The sequence below is a fragment of the Mytilus edulis genome, chromosome 3 (genome assembly GCF_963676685.1).
Source record: "Mytilus edulis chromosome 3, xbMytEdul2.2, whole genome shotgun sequence".
Classification (NCBI taxonomy): Eukaryota; Metazoa; Mollusca; class Bivalvia; order Mytilida; family Mytilidae; genus Mytilus; species Mytilus edulis.
Genome location: NC_092346.1, coordinates 20816952 through 20840914, shown reverse-complemented (window position 1 = coordinate 20840914; position 23963 = coordinate 20816952). Strand labels below are relative to the sequence as shown.

Here is a 23963-nt window from a genome sequence, read left to right as displayed (position 1 = left end):
GTTGGGCTTTATAAGAGACTAACAGGGTATGGTTTACTATGAGTAGAACATTGGAGGTAAAACGGTCAAAATTTTAGATCTTTATGGGGTATATGAAGCTGATATTTATGCAATAGATAATTAGTTTAGGAAGACATGGAATGTGTTCATGTCAACTTACTTTTCATCAAATATTATGGCCCATGGATTTAAATAAATAAAAAAAAAGTAAAATAGGCAACAGTTAATCAATCAAATTAACAAAGTTTGTTCTTGTATCAGTTGTTGAGCTGATATTTCATGTATTACTTACAAATCATATTTAAACTCCATTACAGATTGACCAATAAATTTTAACTTAGTTAAAGCCATTTGATTTATAAATAAGAAATTCATTATTTTTTTTTATGCCCCACCTATGATAGAAGAGGGGCATTATGTTTTCTGGTCTGTGCATCCGTTTGTTTGTCCCTGCGTCTATCCATGCATTCATCTGTTCGTTTGTCTGTCTGTCCCACTTCAGGTTAAAGTTTCTGGTCAAGGTAGATTTTTTGATGAAGTTGAAGTCCAATCAAATTGAAACGTAGTACACATGTTCCCTATGATATGATCTTTCTAATTTTTAATAAGAGTTTTTACCCCAATTTCACGGTCCACTGAACATAGAAAATGATCGTGCGAGTGGGGCATCTGTGGACTAGTGACACATTGTTGTTTTACTTGTGTTTCCTGCTTATGATATTCTTCATTGTTTTCTCTCTTTCCTTTAGTCTTGACTTCTGACATCAATGATCCAATTGAGATCAAACGTGGTTTGCATCATCTTTAGTTGGATACATGTAGTTATTGGTTTCATTTTGACTTATTCTAACAATGGACTCTTAACGTCTTTTGAACTGTGTTTTACTGTGCGTATTTCTGTGTGGGTTTTTTTCTACATGAGCTAGAGGTATAGGGGGAGGGTTGAGATCTCACAATATATGTTTAACCCGCCACATTTTTGCGTCTGTCCCAAGTCTGAAGCCTCTGGCCTTTGTTAGTCTTGTATGATTTTTAGTTTTAGTTCCTTTATATGTTTTGACGTTTAGTATGACGTCAACTTTCACTGATCTAGTACACATTTTTATTAGTGGCCAGCTGAAGCCTGGCTGCAGGTGCAGGATTTTCTCACTGTGATGAAGACCCATTCGTGGCCTTTGGTTGTAATCTGCTCTTTTGGTCGTGTGGTTGTTTCTTTGACACATTTCGCATCACTAATGACTTTCTATAGCTCTTGTTTAAAAATAATTGCAAACAGAAATCCTGATAGCTTGATCCTATATTGTATATATCTTTTTTTCTTGCAGAAGAGAGAAAGAAAGACTCAGGATAAGGCTAATACTTTTCTCCAATTCTTTGCTAAGGTATCAACTCATTAACTTTCGAGAACCAGTAGAAAGTGTGGATATAATCGTATGGTTTCTACTTGGAAAAAGCTTGAACACACAATACAATATATTATATAATGCTTCTTGTTAATAAGCGCAAATGAACTTTGAAAATTTGAGCTATGTTTTACGCAAACATTAGTTTAGTCAATTTTCTGACTAATAAAGGTTGCTCAAAGTGCATTGCCGATTTTGTGCAATCAAAGTCAGCTTACAGTTTTCAACCATTGATCCACAAAACGTCACAAATAGGTTGCACACAATGGTGTTGTTAATCTTCTACTTTTGAATAATTTAGAATTGGTTCACTTTTTTTTAGAAATTTTAAAACATATTATGTGAAAAAAAGTCTTCTGCAGTTTCCAACCCAGACCGTTTAAAAGAGGGACGAAAGATACCAAAGGGACAGTCAAACTCATAAATCGAAAATAAACTGACAACACCATGGCTAAAAATGAAAAGGACAAACAGACAAACAATAGTACACATGACACAACATAGAAAACTAAAGAATAAACCCCACCAAAAACTAGGGGCGATCTCGGGTGCTCTGGAAGGGTAAGCAGATCCTGATCCACATGTGGCACCCGTCGTGTTGCTTATGAAATAACAAATCCGTTAAATAGTCTAATTCGGTAGACTTCACTGAATGCTTTTTGAAAATGCATGAACCAAGTCAGGAATATGGCAGTTGACCATTCGTTCGATGTGTTTTAACATTTGATTTTGAAATTTGATTAGGGACTTTCTGTTTTTAACTTTTGTTTGAGTTCAGTATTTTTGTGATTTTACTTTTTAAACAATTGAGCTTGCAAGTATTTCATTATGAAGCTGATTAAATATTCTTTCCATATTTATTAAATTTTATGTTTCCATATATTCAGTGTTCAGCATTGAACGTTATATATTTTTGATATGAGCGTCACTGATGAGTCTTATGTAGACGAAACGCGCGTCTGGCGTACTAAATTATAATCCTGGTACCTTTGATAACTATTTACACCACTGGGTCGATGCCACTGCTTGAGGACGTTTCTTCCCCGAGGGTATCACCATCCCAGTAGTCAACACTTCGGTTTTGACATGAATATCAATAATGTGGTCATTTATATGAATTGCCTGTTTACAAAACTTTGAATTTTTGGAAAAACTAAGGATTTTCTTATCCCAGGCATAGATTACCTTAGCATTATTTGGCACAACTTTTTGGAATTTTGGATCCTAATGCTTTTCAACTTTGTACTTGTTTGGCTTTATAAATATTTTGATATGAGCGTCACTGATGAGTCTTGTGTAGACGAAACGCGCGTCTGGCGTACTAAATTATAATCCTGGTACCTTTGATAACTATTTACACCACTGGGTCGATGCCACTGCTGGTGGACGTTTCGTCCCCGTGGGTATCACCATCCCAGTAGTCAACACTTCGGTTTTGACATGAATATCAATAATGTGGTCATTTATATAAATTTCCTGTTTACAAAACTTTGAATTTTTAGAAAAACTAAGAATTTTCTTATCCCAGGCATAGATTACCTTAGCATTATTTGGCACAACTTTTTGGAATTTCGGATCCTAATGCTCTTCAACTTTGTACTTGTTTGGCTTTATAAATATTTTGATATAAGCGTCACTGATGAGTCTTATGTAGACGAAACGCGCGTCTTGCGTACAAAATTATAATCCTGGTACCTTTGATAACTATTTACACCACTGGGTCGATGCCACTGCTGGTGGACGTTTCGTCCCCGAGGGTATCACCAGCCCAGTAGTCAACACTTCGGTTTTGACATGAATATCAATAATGTGGTCATTTATATAAATTTCCTGTTTACAAAACTTTGAATTTTTGGAAAAACTAAGGATGTTCTAATCCCAGGCATAGATTACCTTAGCATTATTTGGCACAACTTTTTGGAATTTTGGATCCTAATGCTCTTCAACTTTGGCTTCATTAATATTTTGATATGAGCGTCACTGATGAGTCTCATGTAGACGAAACGCGCGTCTGGCGTACTAAATTATAATCCTGGTACCTTTGATAACTATATACAACCCGACCATTTGGTTCTTTGACCAATTTTATCAAATAAAAGTACTGCATGCCTACCAGATTTAATGATATCTAACTTGATTAAACAAGTACGGATTTTGCATCGATATCGCTTTTACTTAGAAGTCAAACATTATTAACTAACCTAACTTTTGGCTTACACAATTTAGTTGCCACTTTATTACAATTACTTAATATTTAAGAGTTTATTGAACACTATGACAGCATGCACTGTGACAATGTACATTTACAACATATACACTATATTACAAGAAAAACAGGACAGAGTGAATAAATACAAACATGAAGTATCTTAAAGTACAACTAATAAAGATGGTTTTCTCTATATGTCTTTAAAGTGCAACTGGCCTATATAATCATGTTAACAAAAACAAAAAAAAGACTATAGTTGAAATTGTCACGTATTAAACAAAATTTCACGCTTCAATTTTTTACCTCAAAAGTCTTAGATGTTTATTACATAATACGATTAAATAAATTATTAACCCCATTACTTTTCAACTACTCTATACAAAACTATTCTGTAAAAAAATGTCTTATAGATAAATAATTAAGGATTAGTAAGACATGTTTAAAAAAAAAAACCTATTCTACTAATAAAACTAGTGATGTATTCGCTGTAATTATTCAGTAGTAAGATGACAATTATCAGTGATTATCTTACATTGGCCCATATGGGCGTAAAGTGCTTTTTCATTAAAATATAACAATAAACAGAAGTGCAGTCCTCTAAACGGAGCAAAGTGAAATAACGAAATATGTAAAATTAACTCCTAATTAGTTTTCTGTTTTACAGTATAGGGTGGTTGAATACAAGAAATGTAGTTATCAGGTATTTTCTATGACAATGAACCCCTTTGCATAAAACGCATTTACTTATTTGTTGGTGTTGAAACAATGCGATTTCAGCGTCTTTATATGTTACAACATTATTTGAAAATTACCCCGTTTGAAGTTTCCATCTATGTCAGATTTATTTAGATAAACAAACAATAATGAGATCAATGAGAATTTAGATATAAATGAAAGTAGTTGGAAAAGTATTGTATCTCCTTTTGAACACAACCATTTAAAGGTATATTTTAGGAGATACATATCTTAGTTAGACTAGTAGTCGTTTGGTCCCGGGTCTAAAATGGGAACTTCAACTTATTTGAAGAGGAATATTTACTTTGTAAACCCGGTTATTTAAAAGAAAAAGTTAGCTACAAGCTTGAGAATGTTAAAATGATTCGACAAACAAATTAAAGCGCAATTAAACAAAAGGTTTTAGAATTAAGTGACATACTGACATTGTCACACGTTTTGCTCGTTCTAGCTATTGAAAAGTGTTCTTATTTCAAAAGTACTGCAGAGTATTGAGGACCAAAAGTTTCTAAAAGTTTTGCCAAATACAGCTAAGGTAATCTATTCCTGAGGTAGAAAAGCCTTAGATTTTCAAAATTTTTTGTTAACAGTTAATTTATAATTATGAACATGAAGAAGTGCTGACTACTGGGCTGGTGATACCCTCGGGGAAATAAATCTCCACCAGCAGTGGCATCGACCCAGTGGTTGGAAATAAACTCATCATAGATACCAGGATTAAAATTTTATATTTACGCCAGACGCGCGTTTCGTCTACGAAAGACTCATCAGAGCCCATTCCGTATGCTCTTATTTTGATATCATGTTGTCCACAAATAGGACTGTCATATCTTTTCTAACTTCTAATGAACTAAATATAGTAAACAAATCTCAAGAATCACTGCACTATGACTGCATTAATTGAAACCAAACTTGACAAATTTGTTCCTGTGAAAGTCCTGAATCATCAGAAATTCAAAATAGCCGCCAGTACAGAGGCGAAGTTTGTAATGAAACTCTTTAAGGAATTATATACGAAGTGAAACGAAAACAAACCATAGGGCTACATTCCTTAATGTTTATAAAAATTTTCTACTCTGATGAAACCAACTTGAAGAAATTGAGGATAAAATGGACATGTACTCAGTATTTCATCGTGTTTGTATGAACATACTATACCGGTAGTTGAATCTATACAATTATACGAAGGTGATTTTTAAGATTTAATCGCAAAAACTGTACACATGTCACTATACTGTCTAATAATAAAAAAAAATCGTTATAATGGAGTGGTCTTACTTTAAGATTTGTAAGATATTTCACATAAAACCTTGTTTCAGTCAGAATTATCAGATTACTTAACCTAGTTTGGGTAAACCCATTGGTTCATATCTGTTATTTCAGATCCTCAGTCACATCAATATTTATTTGAGTTTGAAACATTTATCGCAGCTACCATGGCACCTTTAAATATTGGATGTCAAAAGCTTATTTACATATGAATTGAAATATACACTGGGTCGTTTACATTTAACATTCAAAATAACTGTACTCCATGACTTTAATTATTCAACTTTTGTTGAATGTAAAATGTCAGAGAACTAAATTAAGATTAGTTTACATTTGCAATAATTTGTCAGAATAGATTGTTTTTGAAAGCAATTGATTTATCAATGAAACATATAATTGATTGGTGCACTTTGTTTTGCAGACACAAGTTTGTTAGATGATAATTCATTATAATTTTTATGAATGTATATCCATATCAATTGTTTTGTAAATTAATGTACCTTGTAAGAAAATTATATAGTATCTATACTAAGTGTTTTACACTTTCCTTAAAAGTTTAATAGATAAGAAAACAGAATTATAACATTCTGCAAGGAAAGTCGGGTTTTAAATGTGTTGCTTTGTGTCTCATTGAAGCGGTTTTTTTTTAAATTTATAACCAGTCGAGTAGTCAGCGCTTTTGTGTTGACATGAATTATAATTAATATGGTAATATCAATAAATTATTTGCGACAATTTGAATTAATAAGAATACGAATAATTTTCTACTCTAGGTAAAGGTTGCCTTGTCTGTATTTGGCAAAAAGTTTCGGAAAAATTAAGTCCGCAATGCTCTTCAAGTTCGTACTTTGTGTGGCCTTCTAACTTCTTTATTTGAGCTTCGCAAATGAATCTTTTGCAGAAAAATGCTCGTTAGTCGTACAAAATCATAAGCTGGAATCTTTGACTTTTATTTTTGTAAGACATAATCTTTAAAGTCTTATTTTGAAATAGAAACTAACGCACGTTGAATAACCCGTTCAGATGTTACAAACTTTCAATGAAACCCTAATATTGCCATTTTTTTCTAGCTAGATTTTTGAATAGGATCCAACTGATATAAATTGATTAATACGATGTTTGATTGTTAAACAATGAAAAGATAATTAGAATATTTATATTGAATTGAAAGTAAAAGGTGACCTATTGGTCCATTGGGTCGGGTGTATTATATATGAAATTATATTCTGTACAAATTTATTTATTTATGCTGATTTACCCATGTCACTATAATAAACAATTTACTTACTTTCTTAAATACTTACTTACTTCTTTTTTTCTCATTAGTGTATTAGCGGTTCTGTTTAGGCGAAATGGTTACCTCTAATTTCAATTTTCCACCAAATTTCGATGAAAAACCTATTTGCATTTGCTTTATGACTGTTCACACATTCATCACCCGTCCACACAATTATTACAAACTTTTGAATTTCTGAAATACTAAGGCTTTTCTACCTCAGGAATAGATTACCTTAGCTGTATTTTGCCAAACATTTTGGAATTTTGCTCCTCAATGCTCTTCAAACTCGTACTTTATTTGGCCTTTTTAACTTTTTTTGGATTCGAGTGTTATTGATGAGTCTTTTGTAGAAGAACACGCCAGCGTAAATACAAAATTTAATCCTGGTATCTATGATGAGTTTATTTACTAACCCCTTGGTTAAAAATTATGTTTCATTATTTTTATTATCCGTTTAACAGATAATTTGTTTTACAAAGCGTCAAATATTTCTTAGTCCTAAGTAGCAACATTGTATAAATCATTATAAAAAAATAATGTATTTTATTTGCTCACATCATATCATCTCATTGAATCACTTTGAAACTCTTTTTATATTTGGGACTAAATAGGACCGATATCCCAACTACTTCTGACTCTTTTGACGTTAAACAGATTTTCTTGATTTTGATATTTGAGGGAATATTTTCCATTCGTTTAATGTGTTTGAGGTTTTGATGTAGCCATTTAGTAAGGGACTATTTGTTTTTGAATTTTCCTTATAGAGTTTAAGATGAGATGAGATGGAGAAACATAGTGTTTCTACCATCTATGAGATAGTAAGGAAACGCCCCTTCTATCTTTACGTCACTCATAAAGGCAAATTATTTACAGAATCAATTTATTGACAGAAAGGCACCCCAAATAACAATGCACCTGTTTACAATTTACAAACAATTACATCTGGCGTTGCTTTTCGTCTTTATAGTTAATGGTCTTTTATTTTTATCCACGAATCTTTCAGTTTTGTTTAAGATAAAAGTTTTCTCAAGAATGTCATAAAATTTAGGTGTGTTCATTATTAAGTGCAAGTGCAGGTTCATCGGAAACTTGGTTATAAAATATGACAATTATCCTTATATCCCAATATAAACGATGTTGAAATAATGCAGAGGAAACATTGAAATATTCAAAACAAGATAAGTACAATACTTATTTATTACGGTTGGGTTTCATTTGGGAAATGTGACAAATTTAAAAAAAATATAAATTGTTTTTTTTGTGGTAAATTGTTTTACTTATTTATGAAGTTCTGGTTGAACTATAATTACATATTAAACGTTATTAATTAAGGACAATGCATTTTATCTCGATTTGAATGAGTATCAATTCATAGTTTATATGTTCGATGGTAACTTCAATTCACATTTTGGACAAAATGCAGTTATCTAAGAGATAAGGCCGTATTTCATGTAAATATAATTATCAATCTATGTTTTATTTAGTGGCGATTTTAGATTTACATAAGATGAATTTAACATATTGAAGACTGTCTTCTTGATAAATAACTGATAAGATATTACTTGGTAACGTATACATGTACCACATCTCTTTATCTATATAATCATCATAAGTTGATTTCTTTAAGTTGTATGCTTTTTTTTTTAATTATCTTGGTACTGTCTTTATAAAACACACAAATAAGGATGCATGAACCACACCAAATGCATAATGAATGTTGCGCATTTTTTTAGTATGCAACATGAATACACAAAGAGCTTAAGTATCAATACATAATGTTGTATAATCTTGAAAAAATAAATATAAGGAGCTGTGGTATGATTTCCAATGAGACACATATTCCACAGGGATCAAATGAAATAATGTAAGCAATTATAAGCAACCTGACGGCCTTCAACTATATCGTCTAGTCAGCTATATAACGCCCCGAAATGTAAAAAGTGAGAATTTAAACAAGAAAATTAACGGCCTAAGGCATAACATTTTGTTTTATGACAAACATGAACCAACGACAATAACTAAACTTCCGGTTCCTGATTTGAGACAGGCACATAATAAAACATGTTTTTGAGCGCTTAATGCTCCCAATAACTTGGGACCGTGGCGATGGTGTTACAGCACAACATAAGAACAAACTGTATACATCTGTAACAATTGAAGTACTCACTCTAAATATCAGCAGATAATCGAGTGCAAAAGTTAAAAATCAGTAGCAATTCTCAAAGACCGAGTGGTTGAACAATAAATGTCGGTACAACCATCAGTATTAGCAGCTTTCGTTGTTCACCAAAGACCAACTCATCCTGCAAATTACGAAGCTTCTGCTGTTGGTTTAAATGGTATGGATTTATATTGCTCCAAATAATCATACAGCTTAACCATCATTAATGTCATTTTCAAAGAAGCATGATATATATAACATAATTCGAAATATTGTAAGTATGTCTTGTCTTGCTGATCATTCTTGTTAATTAAAGTATCTATTATTAAAATTGAGAAAGGAAATGGGTAATGAGTCAAAGCGACAATAACCCGACCATAGAGCAGACAACAGCCGAAGGCCACCAATGGGTCTTCAATGTAACGAGAAACTCCCGCACCCGGAGGCGTCCTTCAGCTGGCCCCTTAAAAAATATGTATACTAGTTCAATGACAATGATCGTTATATTAAACTCCGAATTATACAAAAGAAACTAAAATTAAAAATCATAAAAGACTAACAAAGGCCAGAGGCACCTGACTTGGGACAGGCGCAAAATGGCGGCGGGGTTAAACATGTTTATGAGATCTCAACACTCCCCCTTTACCTCTAGCCAATGTAGAAAAGTAAACGCATAACAATATGCACATTAAAATTCGGTTCAAGAGAAGTCCGAGTTCGATGTCAAAAGATGTAACAAAAGAAAATAAACATAATGACAATAATACATAAATAACAACAGACTACTACTAGCAGTTAACTGACATGACAGCTCCAGACCTCAATTAAACGGATTGAAAGATTATGTCTTCGTCATATGAATGCCAGGCACAATCCCGCCCGTTAGGGGTTTAGTATCATACTATCATAAAATATATGAAAAGAACATAACCCGTGTCATGCCAACAACTGTTTAAAAAAAAATTTGTTTAGTTCCGTTGCAAAGACCATATAAGTGAATCAATATTAAAGCCAAAATATGCAATGTTTAATGACCTGACAACAGTATCGTAACTATATCCCTTCTTAATAAGTCTGTTTAAAGGGTTTGTAAGCTTTTAAAGTGAATACTGACATTTTTGTGCTTTGTAAAGAATATTACCATAAAAGATTGGATGTGAAATACCTAAACGTATAATATGTCTGCATGTTGAGTTATATTTACGAATTATTTCCTTATACCGATGATAAAATTTAGTAAATGTTTTGACTAGTTTGTGATATCGAAAACCTTGGTGTAATAATTTTTCAGTAGCGAATTGTACAAGTTGAGATATATAAACGCCATAAGATGGTGACAAGGGAACGTCACCATCTAAAAATGGATAATTAACGATAGGAAATGAAAAATCATCTCCTTTATCATAAATGTTTGCATTAAGCTTCCCGTTAATGATATAGATATCAAGATCGAGGAAAGGGCAGTGTTCATTATTAGTATTAGCTTTATTTAAAGTAAGTTCAATGGGATAAATGTCTTTAATATACATACTGAAGTCGTCATTATTGAGAGCCAATATATCACCCAAATATCTAAAAGTATTGTGTAATTTCTGTATCAAATGTTGTTTCGATGGATCTTTGCTAATCTTAGTCATAAATTTGTATTTTTTATTTTTATCATAAAGGCAAAACGCAAACACAACGGCAAAATAGTAACCAAAGGACAATAAAAAGTCGTCGGACGGTTTCCTCCATTTTAATTGTAGATTGTGTCTTGCAGATCATTTTCCCTTACTTTAGTTTCTATCTGTCTTTTATGCTTTTGATATATTAGGCAAGAGTACAAAAATATTGATCAAAGGGCAATTCCTCTAATAAGGAGTCGGACTTATTTGTAGAACTTGTTTTGCTGATCATTTTAGCAATCACAAGTTTCTCTCTATCTATTTTAGTTGACAATAACAGACTTCGACGGACGACTTTGACGGAAGACGGACACCAAGTGATGATGAGATCAGCTTACGTGGTCTTATGGGCCATATGAGCTTAACAACTCTCCTGTTTGTTAAGAACATGTGAAAATTTTGTTTAGAAAGTAGAAAAGTCTTTAAAAAAACTACAAATCGAATTGAAAGGACACCATAGTTCAACTTGATCGTCTCAAAAGATTTTAATACGTAAAAAATAATTAATACCATTATTTTCATATACTTTATTACATGTTTAAGAATTCCTCTTTAGTAACTGTCATGGGAGTATATGTTGATAAGAAACAAAATGTTTGTGTATATATTAAAAATAGTACAGATGCTTTTTGCTTACTTTACTTATCTGCTAATTAATAACAAAAAAGTCTCAAACATTTCAACATGTTTTATTCAAATAAACATTTGCATATAATTATTGGCTACGAGAGCTGATCATTCAATACTACCATGAACCTGACAAGGCAAGTTTTATGGTGATTATTTTAGATGAGAAGTTTCGAGTAAATATTGATGTACAGGAGGTATTTATTTTATCATCCATAAATCATTTTAAAGTTGTCAAAAATTAACAGTACTAGTATTTTGTTAAAACTATGTCATGATCAAAATCAAATTGAGAATGAATTTTCATTATAAAGACGCGTGTTTAGTCGAACTACATTTATTTATTTATTAACATTGTTGATTTATATGGTATGCATATCCCTTAAATATTCTTTAATATAACAGAAAGTTCACCAGATTTTACCTTTGATATATTTCCTATAATTTTCTATTACGAGTTTTGTTAATTATTCAACATTAGGACTAAAGGTATATGTGTATATTGCCAAAAAAAACCTTTATGACGTTTTTCTGGATTTATAATATAGTAAGGTAACAATAAAAAATTATTATGACACGCATTTTCTTCTTTTTTATGTTATTTTGTTTGATCTTTTATTGCCAAGAAGTATTTTTAACAAAAATTATCCTGTTTTATTTTTAGACAAAAAATGCAACATTATGTAACCAGAGAAGATAGGCAGAGTTGAACAGTTGTCTTAACGACCATCATACCGCGTCTCCTTATTTATAAAAGGGATGTTTGTGTGTGAGTATAAATGCTTTAATCCCATCACATCATGAGTACCTGGTCTGTTGTACCGTCTAATAATTTAAATAATCCCTATAATATCTTTATGATTAATTTACGAATTCACTTATCAACTTTTTAAAATGAAAACAAAACTTGTGTAGTTGACGTTTGACATATATTTTCATTTACTCATTTATAACTAGTATATGCAAAAGGCAGTTTTTAATCTCGAATTTTGAAAATAGCTTTCTTTGAGGTCAATTCAATTATTGATATAAAATATTATAGTTGTGATTTTTAATAAATAAATATTGATGTCTTAATCAAAAGATACTTGTCAGAAGATTCGTTAACAAATTAGATGTAGTGTATGTTTAATTAAATGCGTTCTTTTTTTAATAAAAGAAATGTTTAAGAAACCTTCTTAAGAAATTTGAATCAAAATTGTCAAAGCCGAGGTTTTTTCTTTACCAGCATCATTATCATTCATAAAATAAGAATCATCTTTACTTTGCCTTGTCATCTCAGCTGATTTGTTTCATTCATTAAATGCAAATATTAGATAATCATATAACAAAATCATTTTAATAATCTACACAACTTGCCCAGGTGAATTTTATACACAATATGCTCTCATATACCTAGTTTCTTAGGTCTTAAATTAACATAGACCTAACTGTTGTCCTCTTCAATGTATTTGAATATGTTTATTTGGAAAGATACTGGTTTGTTCAGCACAGATGAATAATGGTATATTTAAAGAATAGATTTATACATCAAATGTCACAATAATGTATAATACCCAATTCAATCAAACTTTTGTAGTTTGAGAAACGGAAAAATCAAGATCGTGACTAAACAAAATAAAAGACAAAAATCTTGGGTATGGTAACTAAATAAATGAACTTAAAAAGAGGTAGAAAATTGAGTGTTTAAATGTAAATAATATTTTTAATTTCCGAATTAACTTGATACCACATACCAAGGCAACGCTGACTGCTCTCAAAATTGAAATTAAACGATCCTTGTTCTGAATTGAAAACGATCAACTTTAACTTTATATATGTCAATTACAAACAGACATAATAAGGAAAATTACAGACGCTGCTTCGGTGGTTCGAGAATTTGGTGGAGATGAAATGCACGTTCTGAGAAGAGTTTAGTCATTTACTATCAAATTCGACAGTCATTGCTCTTATATCTTTAAGTACAAAGTTATAAATCATACTGGATAATGGTAAATAACAGAAAAAATGTCAGTTACATATTGTATTTTTTTACTCGATTAAATGAGTAAAGCATTTGAATAATGTTTAAATAATCATTTTGACACTAGAATAATGAAGCATTTGTTTCCTAATATAAAACTAATTTGATTTCTTCTATATAAATATTTGCAAAATACTTCAAAAATTGTAACTTTATGTATTGTTTTAAAGGAAATCAATATCTGTGTATGTGGCAGAGTTATCCTTCTTTACGTGGAAATGAATACTCTTCTTCACTGTCTTCTTTAAGTACTTATAAGTTTAGAATGTATTGGTCTAAATGTAATACCAAATAAATAGAGGCTTCATACCACATCTCATCTAGTTAAAACCGAACACAAGTAATGTTTCCACAAATAACACTTATTTTCACTCGTTTTGTTTATACCAGTTGATTTCGTCAGTTTTCGTTGTTGTCTTCTTTTTGAATTCGCCCATTGAGTTTAGTCATACGATTATAGCCAATTTGACGCTGTTATTTTGGACGAGTGTTCTTCTTTCGGTTTTACTAAATATTATCCCTAAAAATTTCAAAACTTTCAGTTCTATAATTAATGTTTCAAAATTGGAAAAAAAATTGTAATGACAATTTCAAAAGCTATGGAAAAAAACTTTCTATATTTCATTGACAGGTAACAAAAACGTCACCGACACAGACGTTCGGGTGATTCCGTTTCTGCCATTGATAGTCTTAGGTTCTAGCTCGATAACAAAACAAAGCTAAGACAACAACATGAGGTGGTTGTTTCATAGAAAACTCTCGAAAACTGACATTGACAGTTAGGTTTATATCAAGTATTAACAATTATCAATGACAATTTTGTTTGAAATCAAATATTTAAACACAATAAAACAAAACCAAAACAATCTGATATGATTATCTTACAGGAAGGCCGTGAGCACATGAACCAGTTAGTTTGTCGAGGTATCAACATGATTAATAAATCTATTGCTTATAATTAAATCAACAAACAAAAACTATACAAAAATGCTGATTATCACATAATAACAATCAAATTGTTAAAAACAAAACCTCTATAACTGGCAAGATTGTTATATACAGAATCACCACATACAAAAACATGTCTTTACTGAACCTGCTGCAATGTAGTTATTGCAATATATTGCTGAAACTAGGCGTTATATCCCGAACAAATATATGAGCAGTTATATGTAAATATCAATTGTAAATGATAAAAATTTCAAAACTTGCAATATCAGCTCTATGGTTTAAAAGGTTACTATAAAATCGTTGAAAGTGAAAATCAAAACAGATGAAATAGATGATATTAAAATGCATTACCACCATTTACTTATTTTTTTATTTATCTGCAAAACGATTAAATGGAAGATGGTGAACACATTAGAAATAGATTAGCATTGTATTCCTAATTTCGGGTAACTATCATCTTGCCTTAATAGTTATAATTTACACTCTTATCTTTTCAAAAATAACAAACGAAAAACAAACATAACTTTACCATTTGTGCAAGGAAAAGGCTCATTTAGTTGTTCATATGATTTTGTAATAATCGTATAGTTTTAGAGCATACCACAAGTCTGTTACTGCAGATTATCACTTGTTGTAACAGTATAGTTGTATCGCAATTATCACGTTATGTGTGATACATTGGCAACAGTTACTAATGCAGTATGTAAAAAAATGCCTTCAAAGACTTGATCACTGTTAACTAATACCCATAAATAAATAAATAACATAACATAAGATTTTCGTTAGGCTTTGATAATTACAAAGAAGGAATGTATGGAAAAAGAAACCAAGGAAAACGATCATAATTGACAAATTTTATTATGCCACAATTCTTGTCCTTTCATTGTAGAGGGAATATAGAAACTTACAAAACAAAACTAACAATAGCTTATTATGCTCAGCTGTTTACATGCTTGCTGGGAGATATTAAAAGTTTCTGACGATAAAGACTAGTTTATAAAGATTGTCTATTAAATGTATTCATCATGTTTGAAAGATATATATTTCATCATATGAATGATACAAAGATAATTATGTTGGTAATGCTGGTTAAGGAACTTCAATTAATGCAAAAAGACCGCAGCATGAGCGACGTTATTTTAAAAGTGTATGTTCAGTACTTTGAGGTTCAGTATATATAAACAGATTTTTCTGGAAATTGTTTGCACACGGTAGTATTTAAATGACTTTGATGGTTGAAATAAAATTTTTCGAATAAAATCTGCTCGTAAATCAAAATAACTTTTCAGCAGATGATGTGATAATTTATAATTAACAGCAAATCAGCTGAAGTTTATGAAATAATTTGTAAATGCTATATCCAATGCATGCTATGCGGTTTATAAATCACGAAACTAACAAACCGTAGATCAATTGTTCTTACAGCAAACTGAAGAAAATTGTTTTATTTCTTATTTTTCAACCAAACAATAAATAGCTAGACAACGCTTGATTTTTCAAAAATTGATTTGTCACACATTATTACTGTAGTCTCGCGACACTGGAAATGTATGATCGTGAATTATAAAACTAACCAACCTAATTATCAAACTGTTATACACACATGTTTTGATTTCACCAATCCACATTTGTCATTCAAAATAGAACATACATATATATATATTTATTTATCACTATTAAACACACATTTCTTATCATTTACACTTTGTATTTACAAAACATTATCCCTTTTGTTAAATTATATAAATATTCTATACTATAGTACATAAGCTATGTTAATCCTATGGACATATATTGTATGAAAGTTCTAACCAACCACAAACAAAACAAGCCTATCACATTAGTCCAAAAATTACATATATGATGACTACAGCAGTTTGATGGTATTGAGGAGTTTGAGGTTACAACTTCTGGTTTGATTTCCGGAAGTGAACATGCAAAGTCTAAATAGCATGCTGGATAACACTGATCGTTATTAGAAAGACTATCATTTGCCGCTTTCCTCAGAGCTGAAACGAAAAAGAAAAAAATGTAGTAAACGCAAAAATGTATAGACATATTCCTAATAGTATATAACTGCTTATTTCTTGTTGCTGAATTGTCGAATTGTATGGTTTTGTTGATGTGTACTTTTACAAATCAGTTTTTTTGTCAATATAAACTAAACAATGCTTAATGTATCTAATAAGGAATATGCTGATCAGTTTCCAATATACCCAGCATTACCTGGACGTGTATATAAAAAAAGAATATGTTGTATGATAGCCAATCAGACAACTCTCCACAAGAGACCAAAATGACATAGACACTAATAACTATAAGTCACCGTACGGCCTTCAACAATGAGCAAAGCCCATACCGCATATTCAGCTATAAATGACATCGAAATAACATATGTAAAACAATTCAAACGATAAAACTAACTGCCTAATTTATGTACAAAAAAAATGAATGAAAAACAAATATGTAACACATCAACAAACGAAAACCACTGATTTGCAGGCTCCTGGCTTGGGACAGGCATATACATACAGACTGTCGCGGGGTTAAACATGTTAGCGACACCCCCCTAACCACGGATAGTGGTGTGATAGTAAATAATAAGTACGAACTATAAAAATCAGTTGAAAAAGGCTTAACCCATCAGATGGATACAAATAAAAATACATATAACATACTAGTTTTTACATCTAAACATGTAGTTTTTTAGAGACCGGTCTTTTAAGAAGTATGCATACTTCTAGTATATAGATATAAGAAGATGTGATATGAATGCCAATGATACAACTGTACATCCAAGTTACAATATATAAAAAGTAAACAATTATAGTTCAAAGTACCGCCTTGAACACGGAGCCTTGGTTCACACCTAAAAGCAAGATTTAACGGGCCCCAAAATGAGTAGTGTAAAAATAAATCAAACAGGAAAACAAATGGTCTAATCTTTATAAACTTCACCACATCAACAAACGACAACCACTAAACAGGCACCTGACCTATTCATATGTTGAAGCAATCATTCAATGCTTCTTTTTCTGAATTCGAAATATGTCGATAAACTTCACCACATCAACAAACGACAACCACTAAACAGGCACCTGACCTATTCATATGTTGAAGCAATCATTCAATGCTTCTTTTTCTGAATTCGAAATATGTCGACTTCACGATGGTTTCTTCATGTTTTAGAGATAGAAGGGCAGCATAGTTTTATATCAGTACAGGTTAAGATATTTTAGTGATAGCTGTAATAACTAACTAGCATTCATAGATGATGTATAATTGTCTTTATTATTTTCTAGCCTGTTCTGATTGTATTGATATCTTTATTAAATGTTTTCCTGTACTGATTCGTGTGGTCTTTTCTGTAAGGTACCTTTTGTACGAATACTGATCAAAATTGAACGAGGTAGCGTTGATAAACAAACAAATTGGCTTCCCCGCAACATTTACGAGTTTGTTGACCGTTATGGAATATCCGTTTTACAGATGATATCGGATATGTTCCTTATGTCGTAACTACAATCCCATTCCCTTTTTACGAATGTGACCTACCGAATTAGACTATTTACCCCTGTTTGTGACATTTTTGCCTATTGTTTTTGTTTGTTTTGTTCACACATCGTTGTCAATATAATGGAATTTGATGCGACTGTCATACAATTGAGAGGTTTAGCTAGCTTTAAAACCAGGTTCAATCCACCATTTTTTACATAAGAAAATGCCTGTTCCAAGTCAGGAATATAACAGTTGTTATCCATTCGTTTGATGTGTTTGAACTTTTGAATTTGCCTTTTGATTTGGGACTTTCCTTTTTGAATTTTCCTCGGAGTTCAGTATTTTTGTGTTTTTACTTTTTACTAGTAACTTTGCATATCCCAATTCAGAGTCCTAGTAAAATGTTGCCATATATATCATTGGATTTCGGTACACACAAATGCTTTTTGTACAGATGTCTTCGAAATAACTATTAAGTACTCGAGCAACCAGAATAATGATTTGAGAGAAGCAAGACTAAAGAGACAAAAGCAAAAGCCCGATTCCGAAGAGACATGCTTCGTCTATAGATAATTCAGATAACACGACATTCCCTTCCGGATTTGTATTTCAAAGGTATAATACAGATTCCTCTGTAACTTTCATATTTACCAATAGAATGATCAAGTCATTAATTCTTTCTTTAATTTGGTTATATTGGTAATGTTTCTAGTATTGTATTATTTTATTCGAGCACGCAATGTGAACATTATTTAATTTTAGGAAAAATCGGTCATTGTTTCTAGACATGCATACCATTTCAATATTGCATTGTTATTCCAAAACGGTATTTATAGAACGAAAAAGAGTGAAGACATTCAGTGTTGAGAACCTTGATTATATGACAATTAGTGAGAGTTGAGGGAGGGGATATTACCTGCCAAAAAAATAAATTCTGTACTTAAAATATGAATTTAAACCTTCTAATTTCTATATTAGAAAAAAAATCCAGAACAGTGATCCAGAGGAAAAAATGTTAGTCTGAGTAAAAAACCCAAAATGAAACAGAATATTACACCCATCAAAACATGAATGGAACTAATTTTTCTTTTAAAGTAGCCGATTTTCATTTTGGCAATTGACCAGTTTTAAAAAAAACATTGACAAAGGAAAGAGGATTGCTTGATTGATGTTTTAACACCCATTCACCACTATCATGACTATTGGCTATTTCCGTCCAGTCAATATTTATTGGTGGAGAAAGTACCCGAGAGAACCAGAAAAACTGACAATCTTAGTCAATTAAGATTTGATTGGAGCGCACTTGGAGTAGATTACCTTAGCCGTATTTGGCACAACTTTTTGGAATTTTGGGTCCTCAATGATCTTCAACTTTGTATTTATTTGGCCTTTTGAACTATTTTGATCTGAGCTTCACTGATGAGTCTTATGTAGACGAAACGCGCGTCTGGCGTATACAATTATAATCCTGGTACTTTTGATAACTAATTAGAATGTGAGGGGTTCGAATTAACAACTCCAATGTTGACAGTCTAATGACACAGTAGTTAAACTTCTAAGAGCAATCGGCCACCGATGCCCTGCTATATTACGAGACCCTACATATTAAAATTTAAATCACATAACAATGATAATGATTTTCATTAAAATTATATTTCGTGGTTTTGTCAAAGTCTTCATATAAACCCTATATTATGATTTATTTATTTATAGTGATGTATTGAAATTCAGGATTTACTAATATTCGTGACAAAAAAAAATGAAAATTCTATTCGTACGTTCTTTTTTAGTATGAACTTTATGAATCCGACAAAGAATAATGAATGCACTGTATTTAACATCACTTGTGTTGAATTTTGCAATATGTAAGTTCAATGTAAAATATAGAATAGTGTCTATACATACAATTCTTTTGAGCAATTAAACAAACTTTAATCACTTTATTTAGAAACATATACATATCTCATCAATTTCGAATACTTTGCCAGCCATAAACTATCTTGCAATCCATTCATAGTATTCGATTAAAACTCTTTTTAATATGTTTTAATGTCTTTTACTTTTATCTTATCCCAAAACCTAATTGTACTATACAGTATAAATCATTAAAACAAAAAGTACTTTTAGAGATCATCTGATAATTTCATGCAGATGCATTCAACTTCAAGGTTATCTGTAAGTTAAAAATAGACATGAAAGTATAAAAATAAGATCGCAAAATAGTTTATAGAACGTTGTTAGCCTAAAATCCAAGTAAAAGATTATGGTCTTTTATTTAACAGGAATTGAAACTTGCGACAGCAGAATCTTAATTCTTTCCATCGTATTATATATGGATATATTGTTTGGTTTCATACTTTTAAGGGACATGTTTACCTATGCTTATTTATATTTTTATTGTGTTTAATGTTCATTTTGTAACAAATATGTTAACAATGCATGAGGGGCGAAAGATTCCAGAGTGAAAGTCAAACTCATAGATCGAAATTAACTTACAAAGTCATAGCTTAAAAATAAAAAGACAAACAGACAAATAATAATTCACAAGACACAACATAGAAAACTAAAGACAAAGCAACACAGACCACCACCAAAACTGGAGGTGATCCAAGGTACTCCGAAAGGGGATTGTAGTTATAACATAAGGAATATATCCTATATCAACTGTGAAACGGTTAGTTCACAACGGTCAGCCAACTCGTGATAGCGTCCCTAAAATTCAAGAAGGGAGGATTTCAACTTCACCATTTGGAACTCTAGGTGTAGTAACTTTTTTGTGAGCAGCAATCATCAATCAAGGAAATCAAGATAGGAAATACACGCCCGGGAATATATATGTGTTTGTTAAAAGAAGTAGACTTGGATTTTTTTATGAAAAAAACCCACCCCAAAACAAACAAAATGTAAAAAATATCCACATCAGTGTAGACGGTGCATTTCATATAGTTTATATAAAACATAAGAACAATTCTCACCCTAAAACTAAAAGGTAAAACTCCAAATAATAAGCAGTATATGTTAAATATTTCTTAAAGAAAATACCTCCAATAATTACTAGTTTTGGATAAATATTACAACGTTGGAGACTACGAAGACACATCAATAGAACCATATGTGTGTGTGTGTGTGTGTGTGTATTTTGGTTTGGGACTTCTGGATGTGATGCAAGTAAACCCTATGTCTATGTAACGGAAAATTATATCATTTAAGAAAAAATGGCAAACTACATAAATGACCATGGAGGAACTTTAAGACACTCAACAGTCGTATGAATCATTAAACTGCACAAATCTACAAAAATAACATCCGCCAATAAACAGCACAATTCAAACTATAGAAAAATATGAAAATAGATAATAACATGACTGCACAGAAAAATGCGTTATCCAATGATTATACAGAAAACGCATACATGTTGTCAACCAAACATCAATGTTCATCTCTTGGACTAATGAGAAGCAATAACACAGTACCAATACCCGTGCTAAATCCCAAGAGTGCTAAGTGAGCGTGCTAGTCTAATCTCAATACTCAACCCCTGATACTCCCCCTTCTATTTTTATCTCTCAAAAAGTAATACTGTTTAGGTATCAGGCGTGTGTACCGTTATTTGCGTAGAAAACAAACAAATTCGCTGAAAGTTGAATTGATTACTTGTTTTATATCAGGACCGTTCACTTTGAGATCATTAAGGTGATAATTAATTTAAGCATTTCGAAGACTTGCCATCTAAATAGTTATCAAAGGTAACAAGTTCATAATGAAATACGCCAGACGCGCGTTTCGTCTACACAAGACTCATCGATGAGGCTCAGATTAAAACAGTCAGAAAGCCAAACAAGAACAAAGTTGAAGAGCATTGTTGACCCAAAATTTGAAAAAAGTGGGACCAAATACGGCTTAGGTTGTCTATGCATGGGGATACGAAAATCCTTAGTATTTCGAATAATTCTTACTTTTGCAAACAGCAAAATTTAAAATTTAGTCCTGATATCTATGATGAGTTTATTTATAAAAATGACCATATACTTGAAATTCAACACCGAAGTGCTGTTCCAATTTCACTTCTTATGCATGTTTTGGATAATACATCAACTGTTCAGAAATTTATAGATCTATAAAAAGAGAACGTTTTATTGAGAGGGTACAGGAAACCAATGATATAGTTGTCATGCAAGTTTGTCTCGGGCAAATATTTCCCAGTCTCTGTAAAGACATCGTGGTTGCAAATTGTACAAGAGAAGTCGAGGCTACGATGAATGATATATCGTCCACAAATATTATGCCCGATTCCACAGACCCAGAACCGTTCACCACGTCTCCTTTTCTTAAAAAGCTAGATGATTACTTTGTTGCTATCCACATCAACACCCGATGTTACACATTAATTATTTTTAGTTTGAACAAACACGTTGAACATAAAACATTCAATATTTGAACAAAAACAAAAGATGGAGAAATTAAAGTTTAACTTCCCAAGGAAATATTTAAGAGCAACAGATCACAACACATAGATATTTCAAGTAGATGATATGTATCCAAGTCATGATGATACACCGTTTGATACATTGCAATTTATGGCTGGAAGGGTATAAAAACTCATATACCAGGCAAATAATTAAATACAAAAGACGCGCATTTCGTCAAGATGTATTTGGTTTCATTCTGAAAAAAAAATTTAACCGCCTTATTTCTTTATACTTTACAAATTTGAAATTATTTCCTCCAACTAATCAGCTACCCCGTTCCTCAGTCAGCCACTTACATTTTGTTTAATTAAAATGACACGATGATGTTTATTCAAACTTAAAAAGAAACAAATACGTGTTACCATAGCTACAACAAAGGTTTATGTGAATGACTAGATATAAAAACGAGAACGTTACGAATAAAATAGTAACGACTGAAGAAAAACTAGAAAATGAATAAAATGTATATAAATTTAACGAAGAACATTTACAAGTAAATCTTTTACATCTGATACTATTCTCGTTAAAATGCACGTGCACAAAAAGTGAAAACAAAATCTTATCACATATCTCAAATGTCGAATTTCCAAGTGCACATTGAATATTAAAACTTGAATTTGGAATTGATTGATATATATGGAATATTGGAACTAGGATTTTCTTCTATTTAAAAAAAAACCAGCGAGATAAGTTATGATTGTCTGTTAGACGACTATCTACCGCAGTTTAGATGAGGTGGACGTTAGCAATTATAGGCATTTGTACAGCCTTCAGAGAAAACCCATATTGTATAGTTTTCTATAAAAGGTCCTGACATAAAACGTATGAAATAATTCGATTAAAAAAAAACCAGCTGAATTTATTACTAAACAAATTACGGAAATTTAATATGATAGACATGAACCAAAGACATCACTAAACATTAGGCTCCTGACTACAAACAGGCATGTGTTGAAAGCACCAACCCCCTTACCTTGGGCAGTGTTGCTTCAGCACGATACAAGAACACACTATACAAAACAATAAACGAAAACAAATATGATGTACAGCAATAACCACTGTATTACACGTTCCTAACTTGGGACAGGCGCATGAAGTATATGGCGGGGTTAAACATGTTTGAAGTCAGCAACCCTCACCTAATCTAGATCATTGGTTTTATAGTACTACATAAGAAAAAAACTATAAAAAGGTGGAAAAAGGTTTAACTCATCACATCGATAAATAGTCAAAAAATATGTAACAAAATATACGTATATGGTATATATTCAAACTAGTTCTTCTAGTTGTATAATACGATCCACAGGAGTTTTACGTGCAAACTACCAAAGGTCGAACTATGTACTTAGTAATATTTATGACCAAAGAAAATAAAATAAGAATCGAATTTAAAAACAAATAAAACAAATATAAAACGGTTTCTGATGTAGAAAATTTCTTTATATAGAATTGTTCTGGAATTAAACAGTTTGATTAGCCATAAAAGATTGAAATTAATATCTATTTTCAATTCATAAGCAACTAGTTCCCCTTAAATATTTTTTAAATCTTTTGTTGTAAGTCTTGTATATCAAAGAGCGTTTATTTTCATCAGGGGAATAACATATAATGCTTTAAGGTACGTTTTAAAAATAACACTTTAAATAAAATGGTAGTCTTAAAAATACGATGT

The 23963-nt window shown here is 31.4% G+C and overlaps 1 protein-coding gene across 1 annotated transcript in view; it reads right to left on the bottom strand.

Annotated features, from left to right (window-relative positions):
• Positions 1-11396: 11396 nt before the first annotated feature.
• Positions 11397-23963, bottom strand: part of LOC139514195 (NALCN channel auxiliary factor 2-like) — a 71957-nt gene continuing 59390 nt past the window's right edge. Inside the window, exon 3 of the mRNA XM_071303004.1 lies at positions 11397-16333. Within this exon, the coding sequence (XP_071159105.1) occupies positions 16095-16333 (239 nt within the window). The 3' untranslated portion in view covers positions 11397-16094. The remainder of the gene's footprint in view (positions 16334-23963) is intronic.